At 42.0% G+C, this 22,681-nt stretch overlaps 1 protein-coding gene across 1 annotated transcript in view; it reads left to right on the top strand.

Annotated features, from left to right (window-relative positions):
• The window catches only part of st6gal2a (ST6 beta-galactosamide alpha-2,6-sialyltranferase 2a), a gene marked incomplete at its 3' end in the record, with an annotated part of 36,493 nt that overhangs the window by 8,284 nt on the left and 5,528 nt on the right, over positions 1 to 22,681 (top strand). Inside the window, exons 2-6 of the mRNA XM_083996466.1 lie at positions 5,189 to 5,245; positions 5,337 to 6,459; positions 15,395 to 15,492; positions 15,711 to 15,812; positions 20,578 to 20,752. Of these exons, the coding sequence (XP_083852592.1) occupies positions 5,442 to 6,459; positions 15,395 to 15,492; positions 15,711 to 15,812; positions 20,578 to 20,752 (1,393 nt within the window). The 5' untranslated portion in view covers positions 5,189 to 5,245; positions 5,337 to 5,441. The remainder of the gene's footprint in view (positions 1 to 5,188; positions 5,246 to 5,336; positions 6,460 to 15,394; positions 15,493 to 15,710; positions 15,813 to 20,577; positions 20,753 to 22,681) is intronic.

Here is a 22,681-nt window from a genome sequence, read left to right as displayed (position 1 = left end):
AGAACATGTTCCACTGAGCTACTGTAACTCATTTTTAAGCTCTAGATGTTCGTGTAATATTCACATGGCCTTAACTTTCCTATGCCACAGCCAGAATCTTTATTTCCTACAGAACCCTCAGTTCGCCTATTTGAGAAATTTTTCATGTTGGCTGTGATTAAAGCATTCATAACGCGGCCTCTCCACCCCGGCTCCTCAGCAGGGTGCAGTAAAAGTCGACTGGACGATTTTCAGTCAGACGCTGTGTGGCCGTTTCCCCTGGTCCTATACTTACCTGGCAGTCAAAGAAAAAGTGGCTGGAGTTCAGTAGAGTCACCTCTGGCAATGCCTGTGCTAAAGACACACTGGCAATCTTACAGCAGGGAGCAGCAAGGCATGCTGGGAATGGGATGCATAAATATCCTCAGTTCTTCTTTTCTGTTGTGGAGTTGTTGCTTTTTTGCAGTGTTGGCTGCCCTAAAGAGATCCTGTGTCATTGTATTGTATTGATAAAAGTATTGTTGTTTCATATTTAAATATTGAAAGAAATCCACATCAGTCTGCAGTTTTTCTGTGTGCGTTGACAAAACAGGAGTAGAGGTAACTGCCTGTGCTCTGTAGTTAAGATCGAATGAGTTACAGGTTTTACATTAAATAAACCAAGGACTCCTTAAATGAAGAATGGAAGACGTCAGTACACTAGAAACTTGGCACCAATACCAATGCAATTCCACAACTCTTACAACCAAATTTGGTCTATCAAACACAAAATCTCTCCACTCCTCTTTTTCTTTTCTAGAAGACAGTATCGACCTGTTGCTGCACCTGCACTTCCTGCTGCTTTTCCGTATGTTATAGTTATTTTTCTTCTGTGTCTGTGCCTTCTTTGTTCCAGGTTTGATTTTAGACTAACACTTGTAGGGTTGTTATTATTATTATTATCACATCCAAAGTACCTGCAACAGCTGGGGTAATGTAAAAGCAATGCAGGCTGTCACATTTTCCTGAATTTTGGCATCGACTTAGTACCCAAGTATCTGTTTTCATGACATCCCACCAGTGGCTACGTGACTCATTTTATTTACCTTATAATACATTTCCCACGGGGGAGAAATCAACAAAGAACAACATGTACTAATAAGAGAACAAACCACACAGGAAAACCAATGTGATCTGTGCTGCCAGATGCAGCGTCAGGAAACAAACAAAGAAAAACAACATTAAAGCCTTGGTACCAGCAGCAGAACAGTTATGATGTTTGGCAGTATTGGCATCACAGTATTAGCATATGTGCTGAACTTGAGAAATGGGATACATCGAATAGAAATCTATTCAGTGTATCAGTGTATGACAAGTCATGCTGAGCTTTTTCAACTCTCTGCTTGCGGACACAAATAAAAAAAGAAATGTCTGGTTCCATCTTCCTCTTTTTTGTGGGTTTTCCGTTTTTAGTTTTAATTTTGTCAGCAGAATTTAAATTTTCTCTGTTTCCTGGTAATTATCTTGGTGACTGATTGTGGAGATTGACTTTTGTTAGTTCTCTACATTATGAGACGGTGAAGGTCCTGTCTGGTCCCCAGTGGAGCTACAATTATGGTAATCAGTTTCACCAAACATCCTTTAATATTCTCCTTCTCACCTTTTTTTTAATACAGTGGAGTCATTTTCCTGTGGTACAATAGTCTGGTCCAATGTAGAGGCTGTTTTGACTGTAACATGCGTATAAACAAGCAGTTACAGTAGCTTCACTCCTACAGCATCAAAGCCCAGGCAGGCACAACATTTAATCTGTGGTTCAAAGATGGTGTAACTTCCTTTGTGAATGACTCATTTACCTCATTTGACACCTAAGTTTGAAATAACAGTATCGCTTTGCTACGAAACACACACACATACGCACACATCTGCCCTTCATTGTACTGACGCAAACCCTAAAGGACAAATTTAATCGATGATTCACCTGCTCATATCCGGTACACCTCAAATTTAAGAAAGCGTCATTTCACACCAGTGAAAGGTTGGAACAATCCAGTCTATTCAAGTGCTGATGTCCTCAGAAATAAAAGGTACATTATTATGATTTAAAATGATGCCTTTCTTTCACATCGCCACGCTCAAATTGCTACGAGCTACGGTTAATCCTCGCAATCTAGCTGCTGCCAATCAAAAATGGACCCAAGCGGTAAACAGGAACTGAATGTAATAAATGGAACTGAAATGTTTATTAAATGATTAAGTTGATTGACGGATACGCTGTTCAAGACGGTCACTGTTTTTTTTTTTTCAGCTTTTCTATACTGTACATAAATAATAGAAAAAATAATTATTATAGATTCACTAAAGCTTAAGGTATTGCTCCTTTCAAGACGCCTGTGCTTTGTAGTCCTTTAGGCTCCGTGTGTTCATCACCGTCTCCTTCGAACTCCCACTAAGTCATTTAGTCGTCCTTTGCTGTCTGGCAGACACAACGTTTTGCTGTTTCCTTTTTTTGTACCGTTTCTTTGTGTTAGCCCTCAACAAAAACCGGCTCTGTCCTCCGCCCCCGCCTCTCCATCTGTGCCATACATTTATGTTGTTTCACCACAGTTACTGAAGCACACATCCTGATTGCTGCCAGGTGAGGCACGCAAGCTGCACACACACACACACATGCGCGACACGCCTCAGGGCTCGCACACATCTACAGTGGGCTTGTGTGGAGCAGCCGAGCATATAGATGCCATTTGCTTGTTGATAACACTGCCATCGGGCACCGGTTGTGCTGTTGTGCTTGTTTCTGCTTTGTCTTCTGGGGGTGCTGTTGTTATTTCCAGGTGTTAAATGGCACATTTTCCACTAAGTAACATTTGACCCCAGTGTGGCAGCATGTCAAAACCGCTGTGTGGGGGGGTTTACCGTCACACCACCTGACTGTGGCCCTCAGGCCTGAGCCGGAGCATGTTGGGAGTTTATAGAAAATAATCGGATGGTGTGTGTGCGCAGATGTGCATTTTTCTCTTCCACTATTTTCTTTCTCCCATACCGTCTCGGCTCCCTCTGTCCCAGTGAGTCCCTGCTGGTTTCCTCCTGCTTGACCCAGGGTCAGTGGATGAGCTTTGGCCTCTTGTGTGGCCCCAGGGGGAAACAACGGGCTGGATGTCTGAGTATATGAGGAGGGGGGAGTCGGGCTGGGGGCGCCTGAAATCACTTATGCAGCACTCCTGCAGCACAGGACCTGGCAGTTTCAGAGACAGGAAGCTGTAATTAGGACTAGGGGAGGCTTAACACTCAGGAGCAGATTTCTTTTTTTTTTTTTTGTCTCTCTTTTCTCCTACCTCACTCTGCCGTGATCTCCAGAGAAATACTCCCACATCAGGAGACCAAAACTCATAATTACGCGTGGATGAGAGGATTGTAGTCCTCTGATGTGAGGCAATTTAATGCTTCATTTATTCACCTTCACTGCTGTGTATTTCACTCTGTAAGATATCACCGAACCTAATGTGCAGTACACAAGATTATTATCAAAGCTGTGGCAAAAAATAAATCAGGCTGATAATGATGTTTGAGTGTTTACTGTTGTTTTATTAATGACTGTGGCGCAGCAGTGAAATAAGCAACAGTGACATGTTGACGCACATGTGCCGCAGTGAGTCCAGGTTTCTGTTGTCGTGTCTTAGTCACAGTACAACAGAACTCTGTGGTTTCTTACTCAGGCTAAGGCTAACTGTAATCCAAGTGATAAAACAAAACAAAAAAAAAACAGTTGAGTAACTAGGGGAACTTTTTTTATAGAATTACTGTGTTACTGGATACATTACACTGTGCAGATGTTTTAGGTCCTTCAAGTAAAGGGTGGATGCTTTAAAGATAGGAATAGTCAGGTAATTTAAAATGTAGTAAACTGGGGGGAAAAACATAGCCTGACCACTTTAAAAAAAAAACACCAGCTCTCCTTGTTACACTTGCACACATTTGTTGGCTGGAAGGTTGTTCCCAGTACCTTAGGAAAGTTTGCTTCAGTTCTTCTAAAGTGTGCACTTAGCTTTTCCTGGCCGTCCCTGTCTCTTCATGTAATCTCAGACTCCATGTTGTTGAGATCGGGCCTCTGTAGGGACCAGACCATCTGCTGCAGGACTTCCTGTTCCTCTTCTCCTCTCAATATATATAGATCTTTATGGCTCAGGCTGTATGTATAGGGCCATTGTCATTTTGTGTGGGACCGATGAGATGCCTCCCTTATGGCACTCTGTGACAAAATGTGATGTTTCACCAGACTTCTGAGTCTGTTTCTCATTGAATCAGCAGATCCTCCCAGTTAAGGGGCTGTAGTTGTGAGATAACTGATTTTATTTAAGAAACTGAAATGATCTGTTACTTTCTGTGAATTGAGTAATTGACTGATCAGTGGTGAGGGAACCTTCCTCTTCTACATGTCAGTGCAGTGTACATAATAATAATAATAATAATAATAATAATAATAATAATAATAATAATAATAATAATAATAATAATAATAATAATAATAATAATAATGGATTACATTTATATAGCGCTTTTCTATTGTTACCCAAATAAAATAAAAAGTCCTGAGGCTAAAAGTGGATATGATTATGTCTCATCAACTATAAGTCCTCCTGTGGACAGCTGTAAATGAGTGCTGTGACAGTGAATGACGGTAAAGGGAAGCAAGTTATATATAAAATGTGTCCTCATAAGAGAAGGATATTATGTGTAAATGGTCTTTTATCAGTACATGCTCCATGATATGCTTGACTTCTAAATTCATCTTCCATGTAGAGACAAATCAGCGGTCACGATCGGTCCCGATCCAGCGCTGATGTGAGGAAAATAAACCAAAGCGTCTGCATCAGGTTGAAGTTGGGTCATAGTCCTTCAGATGATTCATATTTCATGTGATCTTCTTTCTTTTTCTATTTGTGGATGTAATGTGACATTGAAATCCAACGTATGGATCAGTATTTAGTTCTTGTCGTGATGAATGTTGGATGTTAAATGAAGTGAGCTGTAAATCTGAGTTGTTAAACGGCTTAGTTTCTAAAAAACTCTGCTTTTTATATTATGAGTGGAGAGCAGCCAAATTCTGCCCTGCAGGAGGCGCTTTCCTGCGGCGTGTCTATGCGAACAATGTGTTTTCATGCACACACGGCCTCATGCATGCATGTGCCCCCCCTGACCCCCACTAATTTGTTGCACTCTTCTTCTTCAGGGTCCTGTTATATCCTGGGAGAGTCGTGGACATGAAGAAATAGAAGCATCAGTCGAGGTGAGTGCTTCAACCGTCTGCCTCTTGTGATGTTCCACGTTTTTATCTTCGCCCCCTGAGCAGCTGCACTCACAGCTCTCCTCTGTTACAGGCCCTCCAGCTGACCTCTGGGCTGCGTCCTGGCCGTGGGGCTTTGTTGTTGGTGGGCCCAGCTGTACAGGCGTGTATGTGAGACAGAGAAAGAGAGAGAGAGGTGATGAAGTCCAGTATGAGGCAGTGGTGGCGACTGGCGCTGGTGGGAATGCTGGCATGGGCTCTCCTCTTCCTCGCCCTCCTCTCCTACTTCCTGGATGCTCGCGTGGACGAGCCCCTGACCTCCGCTGGCTCCTTGCTCTCCCAGCACCCCGACACTCGTCGCCTGGCCTCCATACAGGCCTCCCATCAGCAGCAGCAGCAGCATGCCGTCGTGGGCTCGCGACCTGAACTGGCTTTGACGTTCACCACAACCAACCCCGGAGATGAGCCGGAGCCCGCCGCCAGCTCCATGACCCCAGAGTCCAGCCTGGAGGCGAGCCGCAGCCCCAACAGCGCTCCCTACGCCATCTACGGCAGCCAGGAGGCCAGCCGCCAGGATTACCTGGACCCTCAGAGCCTGGCTGCCTGGTCCTCCTTCGGTACAGAGAACGTGGGTTCTCACTCGGACCAGACCGCAGTCCTGAGTCGTGAGAGAACATTTCAGACCACAGAGTATCAGAACCAAGTCGGCAAACGGCGTCGCCACCACGAAGGGGAGGAAGAGCAAGATGAAGACGAGAGGGACAATGAAGACGAAGAGCTGGGGAACAGGATGAGGACTGCGTCTGACAGGAGAGCCGGCGGCGACTCCTCTGACCTGGAGGAATATTACTTCTCCAAGTCGGCCTCCGTGGTGCAGCGGCTGTGGCGAGGCCGGGTGTCCGCCGGCATGCTGAGCCCTCGGCTGCAGCGCGCCATGAAAGACTACGTGAGCGCCAACAAACACCACGTTTCCTACAAAGGCCGTCGCAGGGCCGCCCAGAGCGCCAAAGAGCTGCTGTGCCAGATGAAGGCGCAGGCTCGGCTGAGGACGGTGGACGGCTCTGAGCAGCCTTTCTCCCTGCTCGGCTGGGCTCGCCTGGTGCCGTCCGTCCCTCTGGAGCGACTGCGCGGGCGGCAGGACCAGAGCAGCTTCAAGTCGTGTGCCGTGGTCACCTCGGCCGGTGCCATCCTGCGCTCAGGACTGGGAAAGGAGATCGGTGAGTGGAGATATATGAGTTAAAGCAGTGCAGAACTGTTCTGATTGAATTTATTCCTTTAACACCAAAATCATTTTAATTCCATCTGCATGTTGGTGCATTGACATCATTTATCAGATCTTCTCATTTAGGATTCTTTTGTTGAATCGGAGAAAAAACATCTTTATATAATTCAAAATAAGCTTTTGAAAGAAATATTGTTTCGTGTCTTGACAAAAACTTTAGGACCAAAATACCCAGCCCTGTAATCAAAGAGATGAAAGACAAGATTTCAAAACTTGAAAGAGGATAACATTTGAAAGCATGTGTGCAGACTTTGCACTGTAATAAAAAATTGAAGCCTTTCAATCCACACGTCCCCCTGAGGTGGCAATGTTCACTCACATTACATCAACTGTGGGACTTAAAATCTTTTTCTTTTTCTTTTTTCTTCTCAATGTGGCGCTGAGGAAACGCTGTGAGGTCAATGAAATGGAAAACACGTCCTGCTTGCAGGAGAATAAAATTGCAAATTTCATGACGAGCCTGTTACATTATGGTATATCAGTCATGCACAGTTGTTGATGTAGATCCCAGGGTGGTGCAAGTGGAAAGCTCAGTGTGTAAAATAGAAAGATTTTTTCCAGCAGAGTTTTTCTCTGCTGCTTTAATGTCATCTGTTAATTAGATTTTGATGTTTCTTGTGCACAAGTTTTGATTTTGCCCTCTCGGCGGCACTTAATGAAAAGCTGCAGTCGTATTGAAAATCATTAGGATTAAATCTCCAGACGTGAGTAATATTCACAGTAAAGCCTAAATCTGATAATGAGACCCGTTCGTCATTGGAAAACAAAACTGTCACAGTAGTTTCTTTGATAAATATGGTGTCTTTTCAAAATAAAATCACCAACAGAGAAATAGTTGCATCATAAGTTCTCAATTTGGACATTTCTTTATTTTTATTCAAGCAATTATAAGAGACAGAGTTTGCCATTTGCTGTCACCGTGTTACTTTGGTGTTGGCGCTGGTTGTAATTAATCCTCCTCCATCTGTTTTAAGTTGAAACACTCACAACAGGTCAGAGGGCGTAATGTTTCTCTCCAGTAAAGTCGTTTCTTGTGAAACTTCTCCAAGAAGTGTTGAGTTTCATTAGGAGGAGCTCAGCATCATAAAAGCACTACAAAGCAGAGCTGTAGTGGAGAAAAGCTGCAGCCATGTCAACAAGTCCAGTTAAAGTTAATGGAGCCAGTGACCAGTCGACCGTACCGGTGCCTAAACCATGTTGTGTGTGGATTATCACAGTGTGGGATGTTGGAGTGTGCACCTTTTAGACGTTTGAATTGAAATGTCTTTACCTGCATAACCAAAAGCCACTAAAGTGATTTTTAAAACCTATTAAGGCTGTTGAGCTTTCATTTACATGACTCGCAGTTAGTTTGATATTTAAAAAGCTGAATAGATGAAAGTAGGAGAAAGGCTTCAGGCTTCAGTCGGGGTCACACCTCAAGAGTGTGACCATAAAGCCGAGTCCTTGAGTCAGAGTGCAAATCGTATTGAACATGAAAACACCAGTAAGAAAAGGTCGGTTGTTCATTTTCGTGGCCAGTTTTAATCAAGTATTCTGGATCTGTCACAGTGGCCCACGTGGATGTTGGATTTAAAAGTTCAACAAACATCCATCTGCACCTGTGGTGATCTCCATTCACACGGGGTTTTTTCATGGCGTTTGCTGATTAACTCGTCAAGCTGATTGTAAGCAGCGTTGAGTGTGTGTGCCTAGCAGGCTATATGTCTTTGCATTAGAATGTGTGTGCTCTTGGTTTAGAGACTTTGGCAGCTCTTTGGTTAGTGGGGAGAGTGTGAACTCAGCGACAGATGGCTCACTAGAAGAAAGCAGGAACCCCTCTGGTAACCGATCAGGCTTCTTCCCATCACATATAGCTTCCTTGCATTTCCTTGTGAATTCAGCTGCTCAGAGCAAACACTAGAATTAATATCAAGGGCTTCAGTTTTTTTGTGTTTATTATTATTATTATTATTATTTTGGTTTCCGTCCAATAATGTGACACGTTGAAAAACCCTGTGTCATGGCGAAATTATCATTTTCCCAGGGTACAACATGCACACCTTGCAAAAAGCCATTCAGAATGAGAATGAGTCGATATGAGGACATAAAAAACAGTTATTCACGGCCAGATCTTTTCTGTGGGGCCATCGCATGCATCTCACTGTCAAAACAGCAGAGCAGCAGGGTATTGGTTCCTTGTGTCATCAAGCTTTTAAAGAGAGATTTTTCTTTGGCTGAGACTTAGAGACTTAGTGACTTGATGAATGAGATAAATGTACCAAAGCCGATTTAATTATTAAGTAGCCTTGCGGTGTCGGAAAAGCTTGACTTTGTTACATTAATTCTAAGGCTTAGCTTCAACAGGAAATCAAACTACATTGATTTCACTCTGCCTGTACTTGTGCTTACATTGCCGTGCTTCCCAACAGGCCGCGCTGAGTCAAAACCCTCATTATGCAGCTGTGAGAGGTGACGAATCACCTAAAAAGAAAACATCACAATCACACACCTCCCTCCCTCTTTCTCTCTCTCCTGTGCCACTCGCAGGTTGGCTGACATTTAGATTACAGGGTTTCTCAGCACCTGCAGCACTGAGTTCACCATCGGAGAGTTTCGAACAGTGGGTTCTGGTTTAGTTCAGTGTCTGGATGTGTGATGATGTTTGGCTGCCATCATGTGGTGAACAGACTGAACAGCACCTCCTGATTAACAGAGGATGGACAGAGCACAGTAATGTGAATACATAACACCATTAATCAGCAAAATAGATATTCTCCCTGTGCAGCTTGCAATGTTTTGTTGTAAACTATTTTTTGGCACTTTTTTATTGTAGATAATGGATATGATATTGACTATTGACTGGGAGGTTTTCGACTCCTCTGAGGTTGTGTTTGAGATCATAGTTTGCGATACAGTTCAACTAGGTACTGTATATCTATCAGTGTGTGCTGAAGAAGCCGCTGACTCCTGTCCCTCTGTCCTGATTGTAGTTTTCTTGCAAATATTGTCCCATTATTTTACATGATGGAAGTGAATATAACCTCCGTGTGCCGTCTGTAAATTATCTTATTGTCTTAACTGGTGCCCTCCAGTGGAAGAATTTAAAAAGACACAACCGAGATGTGAAAGTTCTCTTTTTTGACTGGGCTTGTAATGCCATTAGAATAATTTGAAAGCTATAATGACATAATTAGGCTATTTGCAGAAGCATTAAACCTTATCTGGATTTAATAGGCCTTTGTGTGAAGTATTTTGTTCTTTATGGTTTGTGGTTTCCTTTAGTCTTTAGTCTTTATCCTGAAGCCATCAATGTGAAAGACATTATTTGAAAAAGTTACAATATAGGCATTATATTCATTATTGAATAATGTAGTTATTTATTTTTGACTTGCTCCATGTATAAGATCTGTAAAAATCTATTCACTTTTGTATTTCCACTGAGGGCATGTGACGCCCATTATTTTTTTTATTTATTTTGCCCGATCCATAGTCCAAAATCTGAAGAGATTTTAATAAACATCATGTAAGAAAAGATGTAAAGTCCACATTGGGATCTTTGCTCTGCCGTTCATGACAAAAACAACATTTGCTCATAAATATAGTAAGGGAAATGAAACTGTGATGATAAAAAAACAAAAAGGAAATTGTACTTTAAAAAATAAAAGATAAAACAAGAACATGTCGACAAAAACTTTCCAGTATAAAGTGTAGAAGACAAAACTTGACAGGTGACTGACTTACAACCCTTAACATCCATCCAAAGCTCCACAGTCGACATCGTGTCCCCACCATCACTCTCTAACCTGCTGATATCAGGAACTCTTAGGCACATGAAGGGTTAACAGTTCTGTAATCTAATTGGAACAAGGCCATTTAATACTTTTTAAGATGTGAGCACATTGTTTTGATTTATAACCTCACACAAAGCCGGCGGGGGGAGGCGGCCTCCACGGAGGAATACTGTGTATCACTGCAGCTATGATTGATACCACAACAGTGCATGATAACAGCTCAGGTAAATATAGCAGGTGACCACAGTGGACCTCCCTGACTCACACCAAACATAAAGTGACACCTCATTTTCTGAACCACACCGTCTGCTTTTTAGAGCTGCTTGTATTTGTCAGGCGTGGAAGCTGTGCCCACACTGTTGGTCACATTAGGATTCACTACTTTGAATTAAGTTTACTGTATCTGAACTTCAGAAACAGCTGAACTGAGTCAATTATATGTAGTTCAAACAAGCCAGCTAGCAGCTATGTGGTCGTTGTTCACATATCTGTCTCTAACAAGTCCCTTGGTGTCAAAATAGGCTGCGTCTGAGCCGCAGGAGTGTTGATCACATACTGTAAAATGTGTTATGTATGTATAATGAAAGAAGAAGCGCTTATTAAATCATGTCAAAATCAACAGAGCAGCTGCAGTGGGCTCATGCAGGTTTAATCTCATAGACCCTGATAGATGGACTCTTTGCAGTAGAGTAATGGCTCCCTCTGTGACGGTGCGTGAATAATGGTGTTGTAATGCTGCAGTTTCATCACTGTACGTGTCACAAACTTCATACTTTACAGCCGCACCTGATGCAGTTGGAGTTCCTTCTCACTCCCTTTTTCACACCGTCCACTGACAGCTGGAGAGAGACGATGTTTACACTTCGGCGTTACTATGAACAACTCTCAGCTTTTTAATGGGCTGATGTGTCTGTAAAGCACCGTAAACCCCTGGTCTGTGTCGTACTGTAAATACGAAAACAGAGGTAGTGTTTTCTCACATGCAGCCTGTAGAAGCTGCAAACTACAGTCAGACTCGGCACAATTAACTTGAGCTCCACCAAGTTTGATTGTGGAGATTACATACAAACTGCTCCCTTTTCACTTTTTTTTTAAACAAAATATTAAATCCATCCTGAACTTAAAGAGGAACTATGCAAGATTTGTACATTAATTACCGGTAAACAGCTAGGACCGGTAATGTCCTGTATACGCATCACAATCGCCCAAAACCTGACTCTGATCTCATTTCATGGTCAGTGAGGTAACCTAAGTATTCCTGGGTTGATAGATGGGGGAAATTAACGGTCCTTGTTGCTGCTCTGTACAGAGGCTCTTCACAGGTCACGGAACTGAAAACTATGAACTTAAGACCTGTCTGACCGCTTCTCTCTGATATCTCCAAACAGTTTTTCCAGAAATTTGCCGACATTTCCTTTGAAACCAATGCCAATATTGTTGGAAACTCCATATTTCTTATGCTGGGAAATGACTAGGAGTGAAAGCTTGACAGACATAGCAATAGTAACCAAATGGGGCGGGGTTTAGCGAAGGGTCAATTACTCCGAAGCTGTTAATTTAAGTGCAAATCTTGCATAGTTCCTCTTTAAATCACTTCCTTTCTGTCAAAGTCAAAAGGCTATAACATGCTGTGACGTGAAATTAAGTTCTTTTGAGTCTTAGGTAATGTTTTTAGGTTGCATTAATTGGCAGGAAATGATAAAAGCTTTGAAATAGTAAAGCGATAAGAGCCTCAAAATAATACTGACATGTTTGAGCCTCCTTTACTTTCAGAACAGTTAAAGTAGGCGAGTTGAGCCGAGATCTCAAACCAGGAGTTATGTAATCATTTTAGTGTGATGTGTAGAAGTTGTCTGCATTTCTTAGTTGAAACTCAGTGATTTGAAGTGCTTGACAGGCGTCATGCCTCTGCTGAAAAGGAATCAAAGAAAATGGAAAAAACATATTTCCGCTACTTGAAAAGAGGGTCACGAGTGAAGCGCCACTTCATTTTAAGGGGTCACAGTCAGACAGGAATGAAAACCGTTGGCTCCGTAGAAAAATATTCATAGAAATCATCCGTCATGAAAACAGCTCACAGGTTGGAACCGGATCCTTGATGTCAATTGGGAATTTAAGAGACTGCGCCCTAAAATGTGTTCACTATTCAGTCAAAGTGGTGAAGCCTACTACTTGCCAACATGAATGATAAACAAAAACCAAAACAAGAAATAATGATTTCAAATGTTCAGTAATATATTTTACTGAAATTTAATTTAATGATTAATTTAATTCAATTTAAAAGATGACATAAATTTATCAAACTAAATAAAGGAAAATTTGAAGTTAAAAAAGTAAAAAGTGATAATAAATACTATAAATGCATAACAAATACAATATTTAATGAAAATCATTTAATCAAAAGCGCAGTCGGATGGTCTGATGGGGGGCGGATAGCAATTTGAGCACATTAGCGCAATTTAGCGCATATTACCGTCACGACACGACCTGTCCATCTAAGTGCCTGTGTGTAAGAGAGAGTCGTGGCCACCACAGACTCGTTTATTAATGGGAAACACTGGATGCGCTGTAAGTTTCGTTTTTACAAGACCCATACAGTATAATATTCCCAGTGACGAATGGATTTCAGATATGTCCAAATTGCCAGCTATTATGGCCCGACATTTACAGTCATCTCATAGATTAGCCCAGTGTGTACACAAACGACAGTTTGCGTGCATACGTCTTTATGTGCAAAACTTTTTAATTAAAAAATATATATATATATTATTTTTAGTTTTATGACACCGGTGCTCCTTGTCCTTTTCTTTTGCTGTGATGATGTTGCACAGAAACCCGTCTATATGAAAGAAAAATAAATTATAATTCTCCATAAGTCCTCAGTGTAAGAGGACGGACAACTTAAATGTCATCATCATCAGACATCTGCTCCAGGTCCACGTTTCCTGATGAGCTGTTGGGAATGGATCGTCCAAAACTTTATAATTTGTTCTCTTTAAGGCATCCAACTCTTTTCAAACTACAGTGACACTATTTCAGATTCTTCAACAAAAGCTTCTCCACCTGCTCAACATCCGCACATTCTGTCATCCTTTCAGTAATCCTTCAATTGCCTTTTTTTTTGTGGAATTGTGGGTCAGGAGATGTAATTGTTCAGGACTGACTCTTCAAAATAAATGTCTGTCCAATTTACCTTCAGTGGTTCATCCAGCACTAGATGATTTGGCTGAAGATTGTTCTCAAGTGCTGACAAAAGGAGGTGCAGAAGCTCTTTATCAAACCTCAGCAGTTCATACATACATGGTCTGTCACCACCGTCTCTTACGCTGACGTCACCGGCTTATAGCTGAGACTTGGTCATTGTTGGTCCCATAATAGAGCAACAGAGTGTTCAGTAGTCAGTGTTGGACATACCTTCAGCTTATCCTCAGCTAGTGCACCCAACAGTTTCATAATCGTGAAGCTGTGCTTGCAGCCCCTGATTCTCTCCACATGGTGAAAGAAAATACACCTTCTATCACGAGAAACCTATTGTGACAAAGAACGATCTCTGCTTCAAAAGAATAATCTTGAAAATGCATCAGTCCAGTGGTTCTATAGGGACCGATTGTGTTAACGGTATTACATTGGAACAGAGGGTCAAATGTCAGGCCTGTGAGCCATGTTTGTTTGGTTTTTTTTCTCTTTATTCTCTGTGTTTACAGAAGGTAGTGTCGTTGTGAATGTCAAACGCTGGTATAAGAGTCGACTGGTGGCAGTGATGAAAGAGCATCAGATCAAAAACCGGAGCATCATTCGTTCTGGTGTCATATCAACACGTGAACATGGGTTTCGCTAGAAGTGATGGATCGATGGACAGGCGGGCAGAAATTACAAATTTGTCATCATTACTTTAGCCATCCATCAAGCTAAGATTTCATTTCGCCGTATGAACTGTAACTGTGCGTTCACACCAAAAGCTTCCAAAGCGTCAAAAACGCTCGAGGGTGGGCGTCAGACAAGACAGCTCCCAAAACGCCAAACATTTTCAGCCGCTTTGGCCGCTCGTCCGGTGACTGACGTCAAAGTTTGATCGCGCTGGTCATTGGGGAGCCGAAATACAAAAAAAGAAGAAAAAAAGGCAGCCGACGGACATCTCTATTCTGACAGGCTGCTGCCGGTTGCCGCTTGACCGCGTCATAGCTCATTACCCTAAAGTTAAACCTGGCTCAACTTTTCATCTGGTGACGCTTTGGACGCTTTGGAAGCTTTGGACGCTCTGGAAGCGCGGCAACGCCTGTTGACGCTTTGGACGCTCGGTGTCGCCGGGCTCTCATTGAAAATGAATTGACTTCCGGCGTTTTTGACGCTTTGGAAGCTTTTGGTGTGAACGCACAGTAAGAGTATATTCTCACATTATAAGAACAAAACTTGGACTTAAAATGATGAAACCAACATTTTTGCAATCATCATCATCATCATATCTGGAGATTTCTTTTATTAAGACATCCTAAAATGCCGTGGTTTGGAGGCGCAGGTCCAGTCCTTATTTCACCATAGTTTAAATTATCTGGGGCCTTTTTGCACATGTGAAAGCTCGCTAGACACTGCTGTCAGTGTGATCTTTATTTACATCACAGCAGTCACCGTGTTGTCTTAGTGACTCCTGCCACAAACACTACGATCTGACTATCTACAAAAAAGTGTGTGTGTGTGTGTGTGTGTGTGTGTGTACCTGAAGGTGATAAAACCAAACAGCAGCTACATCAAGACCTTCACAAGTTCTTGGCAGTTGTTGTGAAATAGATGTCATAATATTTTGTCTCAGATGTTTGCCTTTATCTAACTTTGCATTTGTCTGAACAACTCAAGGATTCAAGACTTGTTGTATTTTTCTTTTCTTTTTTTTTTGAATGGCCTCTCTGTAGAAAAATGTTTGTGTGTGGAAACGAAGACACATGGAATTCAACATGGAATAAAAAAGAATAATTTTAGTTTCCATGCTGAAGCTCAGCTCTTACTGGACCAATCCATATTATTCATATAAATTGACATGTATACCTCAAGGTCAGTTTAATACCTGCATCAGGAAACATGGTCTCTGCTTTTTCCATTCAGACACCCATGATGCAGTTTTACGCTTCAATGCCGCACCTACGGAGGGATACGAGAGAGACGTGGGAAACAAAACCACCATACGCATCATCAACTCGCAGGTCAGTGAGGGAGCAGCCACTGTGTGATGCGTGATAATTATTCATTAATGGATATATGATGCACAGAACATGGAGAATGATGAGCAATATGAATGATTTATGACATCGATTTATTTTTGACTAACGGTGAACATTGTTTTAAGGGAAGTCTGTTTGAAGGCTTTTTGCTCAATACTCCCACGTACGCATACAATTTTTTTGTTTTTATCCCTTCACAGATTCTGGCAAATCCGAGGCATCGATTCAACACGAGCTCCATCTACAAGAATGTGACCCTGGTGGCCTGGGACCCAGCGCCTTACACCGTCAACTTACACAAGGTTCGTTTTTGTCAAACAACCCACACAGTGGCTCATTAAGCTGTCAGCTGCCCACTCCCGATGTCATTAGTCCCTGTGTGCTTTAAATGATAATAAAGCAGCTTTTCTTAGTAGAATAGTCATAATGGTGAAACTGACAGATGACTCAAAATGTTAATATATTCAGTCCAGACAGTGGATTGAAAGGTTTCACTACTTATTTCCACTCCACCATAGGCACCACTGTGGGTATTTCAACCAAACCAGCATACTGTAGCATCAGTGCTTATCACTCCTGTAATTGACCCTCCCTCCCGTCTAACCAGCCCCCGCCTTCCTCCTCCTTCGCTGTCATATCCGTCGTCTGCTCTTATCTATCTCTGCCCCCTCGATCCCTGACTTCCAGCTGCTCATGAAATGGCTGTGATTCATGTTTGCACATGTTTCCAGAAGCATGTTATTTATTCCGACTCCTTCTGCCATCCTCTTCCCATCCCAATCCTCCTCCTCCTCCTCCTCCTCCTCCTCCTCCTCCCCCTCCTTCTCCTTTTCTTCTCGATGCTTCCTCAAACTATTATACAGAGAATGATTTTCTGGAACAATCAATAAGACTATAATCCTAGACTTCTGCGAGAGCCGAAGCCATCATGTTAACAACCTAAAAGCCGCAGATAAAATTCATTTGCATCCTGCAGGTGGCTTGCCCTCTTAATGATTTAAATGACCTGTCCAATTCCTTTGATATAGGAATATTAAGGAATTTCCTTTTCCGTTATTTATTAACTAGCATGCAGCAAATTTTTTTTTTTTTTTAAAGGTTAATAATAGAAGCACTTGTCCTTTTTAATCAGCGGGGCTTTAACCTTTATTTCTATGGAGGAGCAGGGGCCTTTATAGTGCACGCTTGTCGCCTAACATTTAACAAGAGTCTCGCACGATGCAGCGCTTGTGGGTGGAGCTGAAGCCTTTTTTATGTCATACTCGAAACCGGTAATTTAAACAAAGATTACAACAACAAAAAAAAAGCTAATTAACGTGTAAGTGTGTTACTAAAAATAGCCACAAGACAAACATCCATTCAGCTCACTGTTACGTAGCTCTGCATGCATCACAACATTAAATAATAGACTCCCTAGAGCTGCACAAAGCCACCGCAACACAAACAAGGTGGAGGGCAAGCAATGTTGTCGACAAGTGACCTTTTCTATGCTGCTCTGGTGCCTATTTTTTCCTCAGACAAAGCCAGTAACGAACAGTGGAGGCGCTGATTGGGGGGTATTGTTGCCAGGGTGTAGTGTCCAGGTCTTGATGTTCTCCCTTTTCACCATCACACTGGTTAATGTGTTAGAAATGATCATATCTTTAATTCTTCATTGTCACTTAAATGAGGATGTGTGTGTCGTACAGTTTTCCGGGACTGTCTCTTTGATCTTTGTCCCTCCTTCAAACCTCACCTCAAGTGCTCATCTCTGTCTGTGTCAGTTCACACTTTTCCTAAGAAGCTGCCTCAGGTGGCCACTTGACAACACATACCTGCAAATACACAGGTATGTGTTGAAGTGTCCATCAGAGGAGACGTGAGAAAGTGAGGGACGGGTTGAGAGATCCAATGCTCTGCTCACAGCTCTACACTGAAATAAAATGTCGTCCAGTTGAAATAATAAAATATTTACAGTTACATTCATGTGTGGCCCAGGACACATCTGTGTTGACTTAAAGATTGCAGCCTCTTGTGGCCCAGACCTCTGCCGAGCGCGTCCTCCAAGTGTCCTTGAATCTGCTGCTTGAGAGGACAGTTGAGTCTTTCTTGAGTCTTTACTTGTCAGTCTCCCTCGATTGTGATGCATTGTGGTCACTTGAGCTGAGCCTGATCGTGCTTTGGGTACAACTGGTCCAGTTTCTGAAAAGAGTCCATGAACTGCCCCCTTGGAAACCTCAAGCTGAACCACGGACCCCCTCCTCGTTTCTCACAATACCAAGTTGACTTGTATGTGGCACTCCTTGCTCCCTGCAAACACACCGCTTCTTAATGAGCAATGATCTGCTGGAAACTTGCTGCACAGATAACACATGAACGCTGTTACACAAGGTGAGGAAATTTAAATGGGGGCGGGGGGTTGCCGATGATGTGGAGCCGCCAGAACAACTAGAAGGATTTAATTATGTTTAATGGGCTTTTAACTACCCATGATACCAGCAACAAAAATTGATCCCAGTGTGATGCTAGTTCGGGTACAATTGATGTTTAGCTCCACAGCAGTACAATACAGTACATACTGTACATTTAATATCATAAAATGTATTATACTATGTTGGGTTTAATTGGTACTTAATGTAACGGCAAAGACATTTATTATTCATGCAATGCAAATTTGAGGATGGCTATTTAAAGCCCATATCTCTGCCATTAAAGTCAAGACACTATAATACAGTGAAAACACACTCTCTTGTTTTAAGAAGAATAAATTATGGCATGAGCTGTTTTTTTTTTTTCTTCTTCTTCCCTTGACTCCACTATAGCTGACCTTTTACTTCCATCAATACGTAACACACTGATTAAATCACTCTGCTTATGGTTGCACTGCACCATATATAGGCTACAGTGCGTTTGGTGGGCACATGGATGGGATTATAGAACACAGTAAGGTCAATGTGATTATCACACCAGAGCATAAAATGGCTTTTTTTCACCAGTAAATACATTGAAGAAAGAAAAGTAACGAAGTATAAAAAAGGATGGTGTTGTTTGGTCAGTACCAAGGAGCTGTTTCATGTTTTTGCTCTCGAGCAGTGTTCTTGAACGTCGACCGCAGGGGCAGCTTTCCAAATGCAGCGCGTTGGTGTTCAGTGCCGTCAATCATACACGGAGCTTTTCTCCCTGCTGCGGTGTTCTTCAGAGCATCTCATCATTTTTGGTCAGTGGCTGAAAATGTTGCAGACTGTTTTGACAACTCTGGGCTGCTTGTTTTCATCTTCCACTGTCAGGTTTGCCAAACCAAACTGAGCTGTTAGACACAGCGGATGGTCTCTGGCAGGATAATACAAAGTCTCCCTTTTTAGAGTCGAGACTGAATGCAAACCCCTGAAATGTTCTGACATGAGATTGTCTCCGCCAGGTTTTCTTACATCAGCTGCACAATGATGGGGTTTCTGGGAGACTTGTGCTACAATAGTGGAGCTCAATGATCTGTGTAAAAAGGTTCTGGGCAGCAAAGATGCATTATCCATGGTCTGTGCACACAAAGTCACTAATGGTTCTTACTTATCCCAGGATGGATGCTGTACATGCAGCACCTACATCCTCTCACAGCTCACAGGACTGGTATAAAGAATGTTTGTTATTACACTATGTTGGTTATTTTGGTATGTTACATTAACCATGTTTTAGTTCTATTTTGTTCTGTGCATGTCATGTACATGATACATTATTTATCTCCAAGAGTAACAACAAAAAAACAGACGCGTGAATAAAACATCACCCTACGACTGACTGTGAAAGAATACATAAATAAAAATCAACCACTCAGCACAACATGGCACAAAATGGCAGCGAGAAATGTTTTACCTAGAGCGATGTTCTTGTTTTTTGATTTACTTTGAAGAGAAGTTAAGTCGACACAGCTTCAGTGGCCGTTCTGCAATGTCACGCATCTCTCTCGGTATTTCTTTTAAGTCCTTGAAATTTGCAAAAGAGGAACATTCTCCATCTCTACTGCAGACAGATGTGTACATGTTCAGAATCCAGCTCTGGTTTTAGCAGCACTGATGAAGGCAGACTCCTTCTATCAAGCCTGATAAAAGACCTAAAGTAGCCTACCCATCAGTTCATTAGAAAAATCAGATAATCACAAAAGAGCAATGTTCTCTCGATCAATTAAAGTGTCTAATTCTACCTTTAACATTTTGATCTTTTATTGTATTATATTTTTGCTGATCCTTCACATCTGAATCTTTATATTCAATCAGTTGAATTGGCAAATTTACACAGTGTCACTATAGCAGAGATAGAAATTTCCATCTGACTTAAAGGGATAGTTCAACATTTTGGTCAAAGGAGTAGGTTCATTCCCTTTAACTGTCGGTGCATGTTGTTTTTAGATCGGCGGGGCAGAGATGCAAGCTGCTCAGATAACGCCACAGAGGCAAAGAGTAGTTTTGCTTTTCCAATCAAACAAATCCAAAATGCTCTCGTGGATAAGTTGTGCACTGCACATTCACCACGCTATGAGATAATTAAGCAAATACTCTACTTTTGCTTTTGAAATCATTCTGCCTAGCAGCCGTGTCTGGAATGTAAGTACGGCTATGCATTTGCCGTCTCGTAATGTTACATTATTATTTCACAGCGAGGTGAATGTGCAGGTCACAACTTCTCCACGAGAGCATTTTGGAGTTGTTGGATTGTAGTGTTAGCTGAGCGTCTCTGCCTCACCGATCTAAAATCAACAATTAAAGGAAATGAACCTCTGAGCCTATGGGATAATAGCGATAGGCGAATTTGCCAAAATGTTGAACTATCCTTTTAAGAGCCACATGCTGAACTTGGGACGACTGTACAGAGGAAACCTTTATTGTAGGTTTCAGGTTTTCAAATTGCACCTACTGTATTCAACACATGTTGAATCTCGATTGGCTACCAGATTAGATGTGATGCTTTGTGTTAAACTGATTTTAATGTAAACACTGTGAAAACTGAACAAAGAGGTATAAACCAGAAGATGAGACACGAGTCAAAGTCTTTGCCTTTAAACTGAGGTGTTTCCTCTCCTCCTCTCTGTCTCATCAGTGGTATGCCAGTCCAGACTACAACCTGTTTGGTCCGTACGTCGAACACCGCAAGCTCCATCCTGATCAGCCGTTCTACATCCTTCACCCTGGCTACGTGTGGCGACTGTGGGACGTGATTCAGGGCAACACTCAGGAGAACATCCAACCTAATCCTCCTTCATCCGGCTTCATAGGTCAGTACGCACACGTACGCAATACGTATAGTCGATATGCATGCAGTGTAACTCTCTCTCTGGCAGTTTCCTCTGGACTCTTATCTTTCTCTTGCCTGCTCCTGGAGTCAATGGAGGGTAAACACGCATACACTTGCACGCACACACACGCTTGGACATGATGAAATTTTTATCTTCAGTATGCACAATGACATTATCAGCATGCAGCACAGCCATGCAATGCACTTCAAAGCAGCACATCCATGCAGGGGGTGGTGGGAATGTGACCACAGTGAGCCCATCTTAGAGACTCTCCAGCATGCCAGTCTGTCTACTTCCTGATGCTCTCTTTACGTGCCTTTCCCCTCACACGCCCCATAACACACACACACATACATACAAACAAACACACACTCTCAAAACGTACAATTAGGGCAGAAGTCTTACCTCCATTAGGCACGCTATTATCATCGTGGTGGATTCACTGAATCTAATGACATTTTTGCTCCTGTTGTCAGACAAACCTATTACGAATAATTGTTACTGTCAAGTTTGATGATAGAATAGGATGCATCTTTTGTGATATGGTGCTTGTATCACTCCCGTCACTTAGAGACATAATAAACAAGACATAGTAAAAGTGACAGTAAGGAGTATTTTGATGTTAGGAATATAATTACCATATTTTGGTTCAAAACAAGCCTGAAAGAGAAGGTGAAAAGTGTGGGCATGTTTTCTGTAGCTACATAATTAGCCACAATCAGCTTCTTTTATGTCATTGTCTTATCAATGTGGCTATAGATCTAAAGTATCTGTAACTGAATTGGTGTTGGATATACAGTATAGGATGAAAGAGGGAAACGCATGATGTGACCTTTAGACTAATGAACAGATACTGTGTCGTTGAAAGCATCAAATACGACTAATGATTATGCTGATGTACAGATGTTTAGCATGCGTGATGTTTACAACGTTCACCCACATCTTTAGTGTGTTAGCATGGTGACATTTGCTTATCTGAAATAACAGGTTTCATGGCCATTGCCTTAAAACACTGACATACTGTGTCATTAACTTTTATGTTGATGTAGCTGAACAGCTGCTTCCTTATGCATCCAGCAGCTGCAGAGAGACGTAGCATTCAATTTGACTGGATTATTCATTTTAGCTATCTTGCGTCTGTTCTTTTCTGAACTGTCCGTCTCCTCTGCTGCTAAATTCTCCCTTGTGTTCACCAGCTACTTATTAACTGTGCTAAAATAGTGGGTTTTAGAGCTTCTCCTCTGAAAACAGCTGCCTGCTGTGGTCAGAAATAACTACAATGAGAGCAGTGAGGGTGAACTGGAACCGTGGAAAAAAAAAAAAAAAGAAATTAAGGCCAGTGTGCTGAGCAGTGATATGAAACCTGGAGGTGGCAGAGAGCTGCAACATACTGAGGTGAAAAACCTCTGTAGATTAATGCTGCTTGTCTTTGAATTCCAGCAAATGTAGCAAAGCATGAAAGCAGTTGAAAAGTGAAAACAATCAACCATCGACAACAGCAGGTGATTAAACAACGGAGGAGAAACGCACCATATTCTGATCTGTTGCATCGGCCCATCAACGAAAACGGCTAAGCAGCCGCGCTTCATCACAACTGTAGGCCTGCCACAATTATTACATTATTGCCTGGTCGTAATAATTGGAGTTAATTGCAACTATTTAGCATACTTGTTAGAATGGTTTCCATGCATCTGTATAAAATAAGCTGGATGAAACTAACAGTAATGTCATATTTCCATAATTTTCTACTGTTTGAGGTTTGACTGGTCCTCTTTTAATTACATCATTACATCATCACACCATCACACGCTGTGGTTTAATGAAACATTAGTTGAGCGCCGGAAACTGTTTATCTTGAGGAGCTAAATTTCTATTCAATTTCGATGAAAACTTTTTTCTTCTATTTAT

Source organism: Trachurus trachurus (genome assembly GCF_905171665.1).
Source record: "Trachurus trachurus genome assembly, chromosome: 21".
NCBI classification, from domain to species: Eukaryota; Metazoa; Chordata; class Actinopteri; order Carangiformes; family Carangidae; genus Trachurus; species Trachurus trachurus.
The sequence above is the reverse complement of the archived record's forward strand: the minus strand, read 5'-3'. Positions and strand labels throughout refer to the sequence as shown.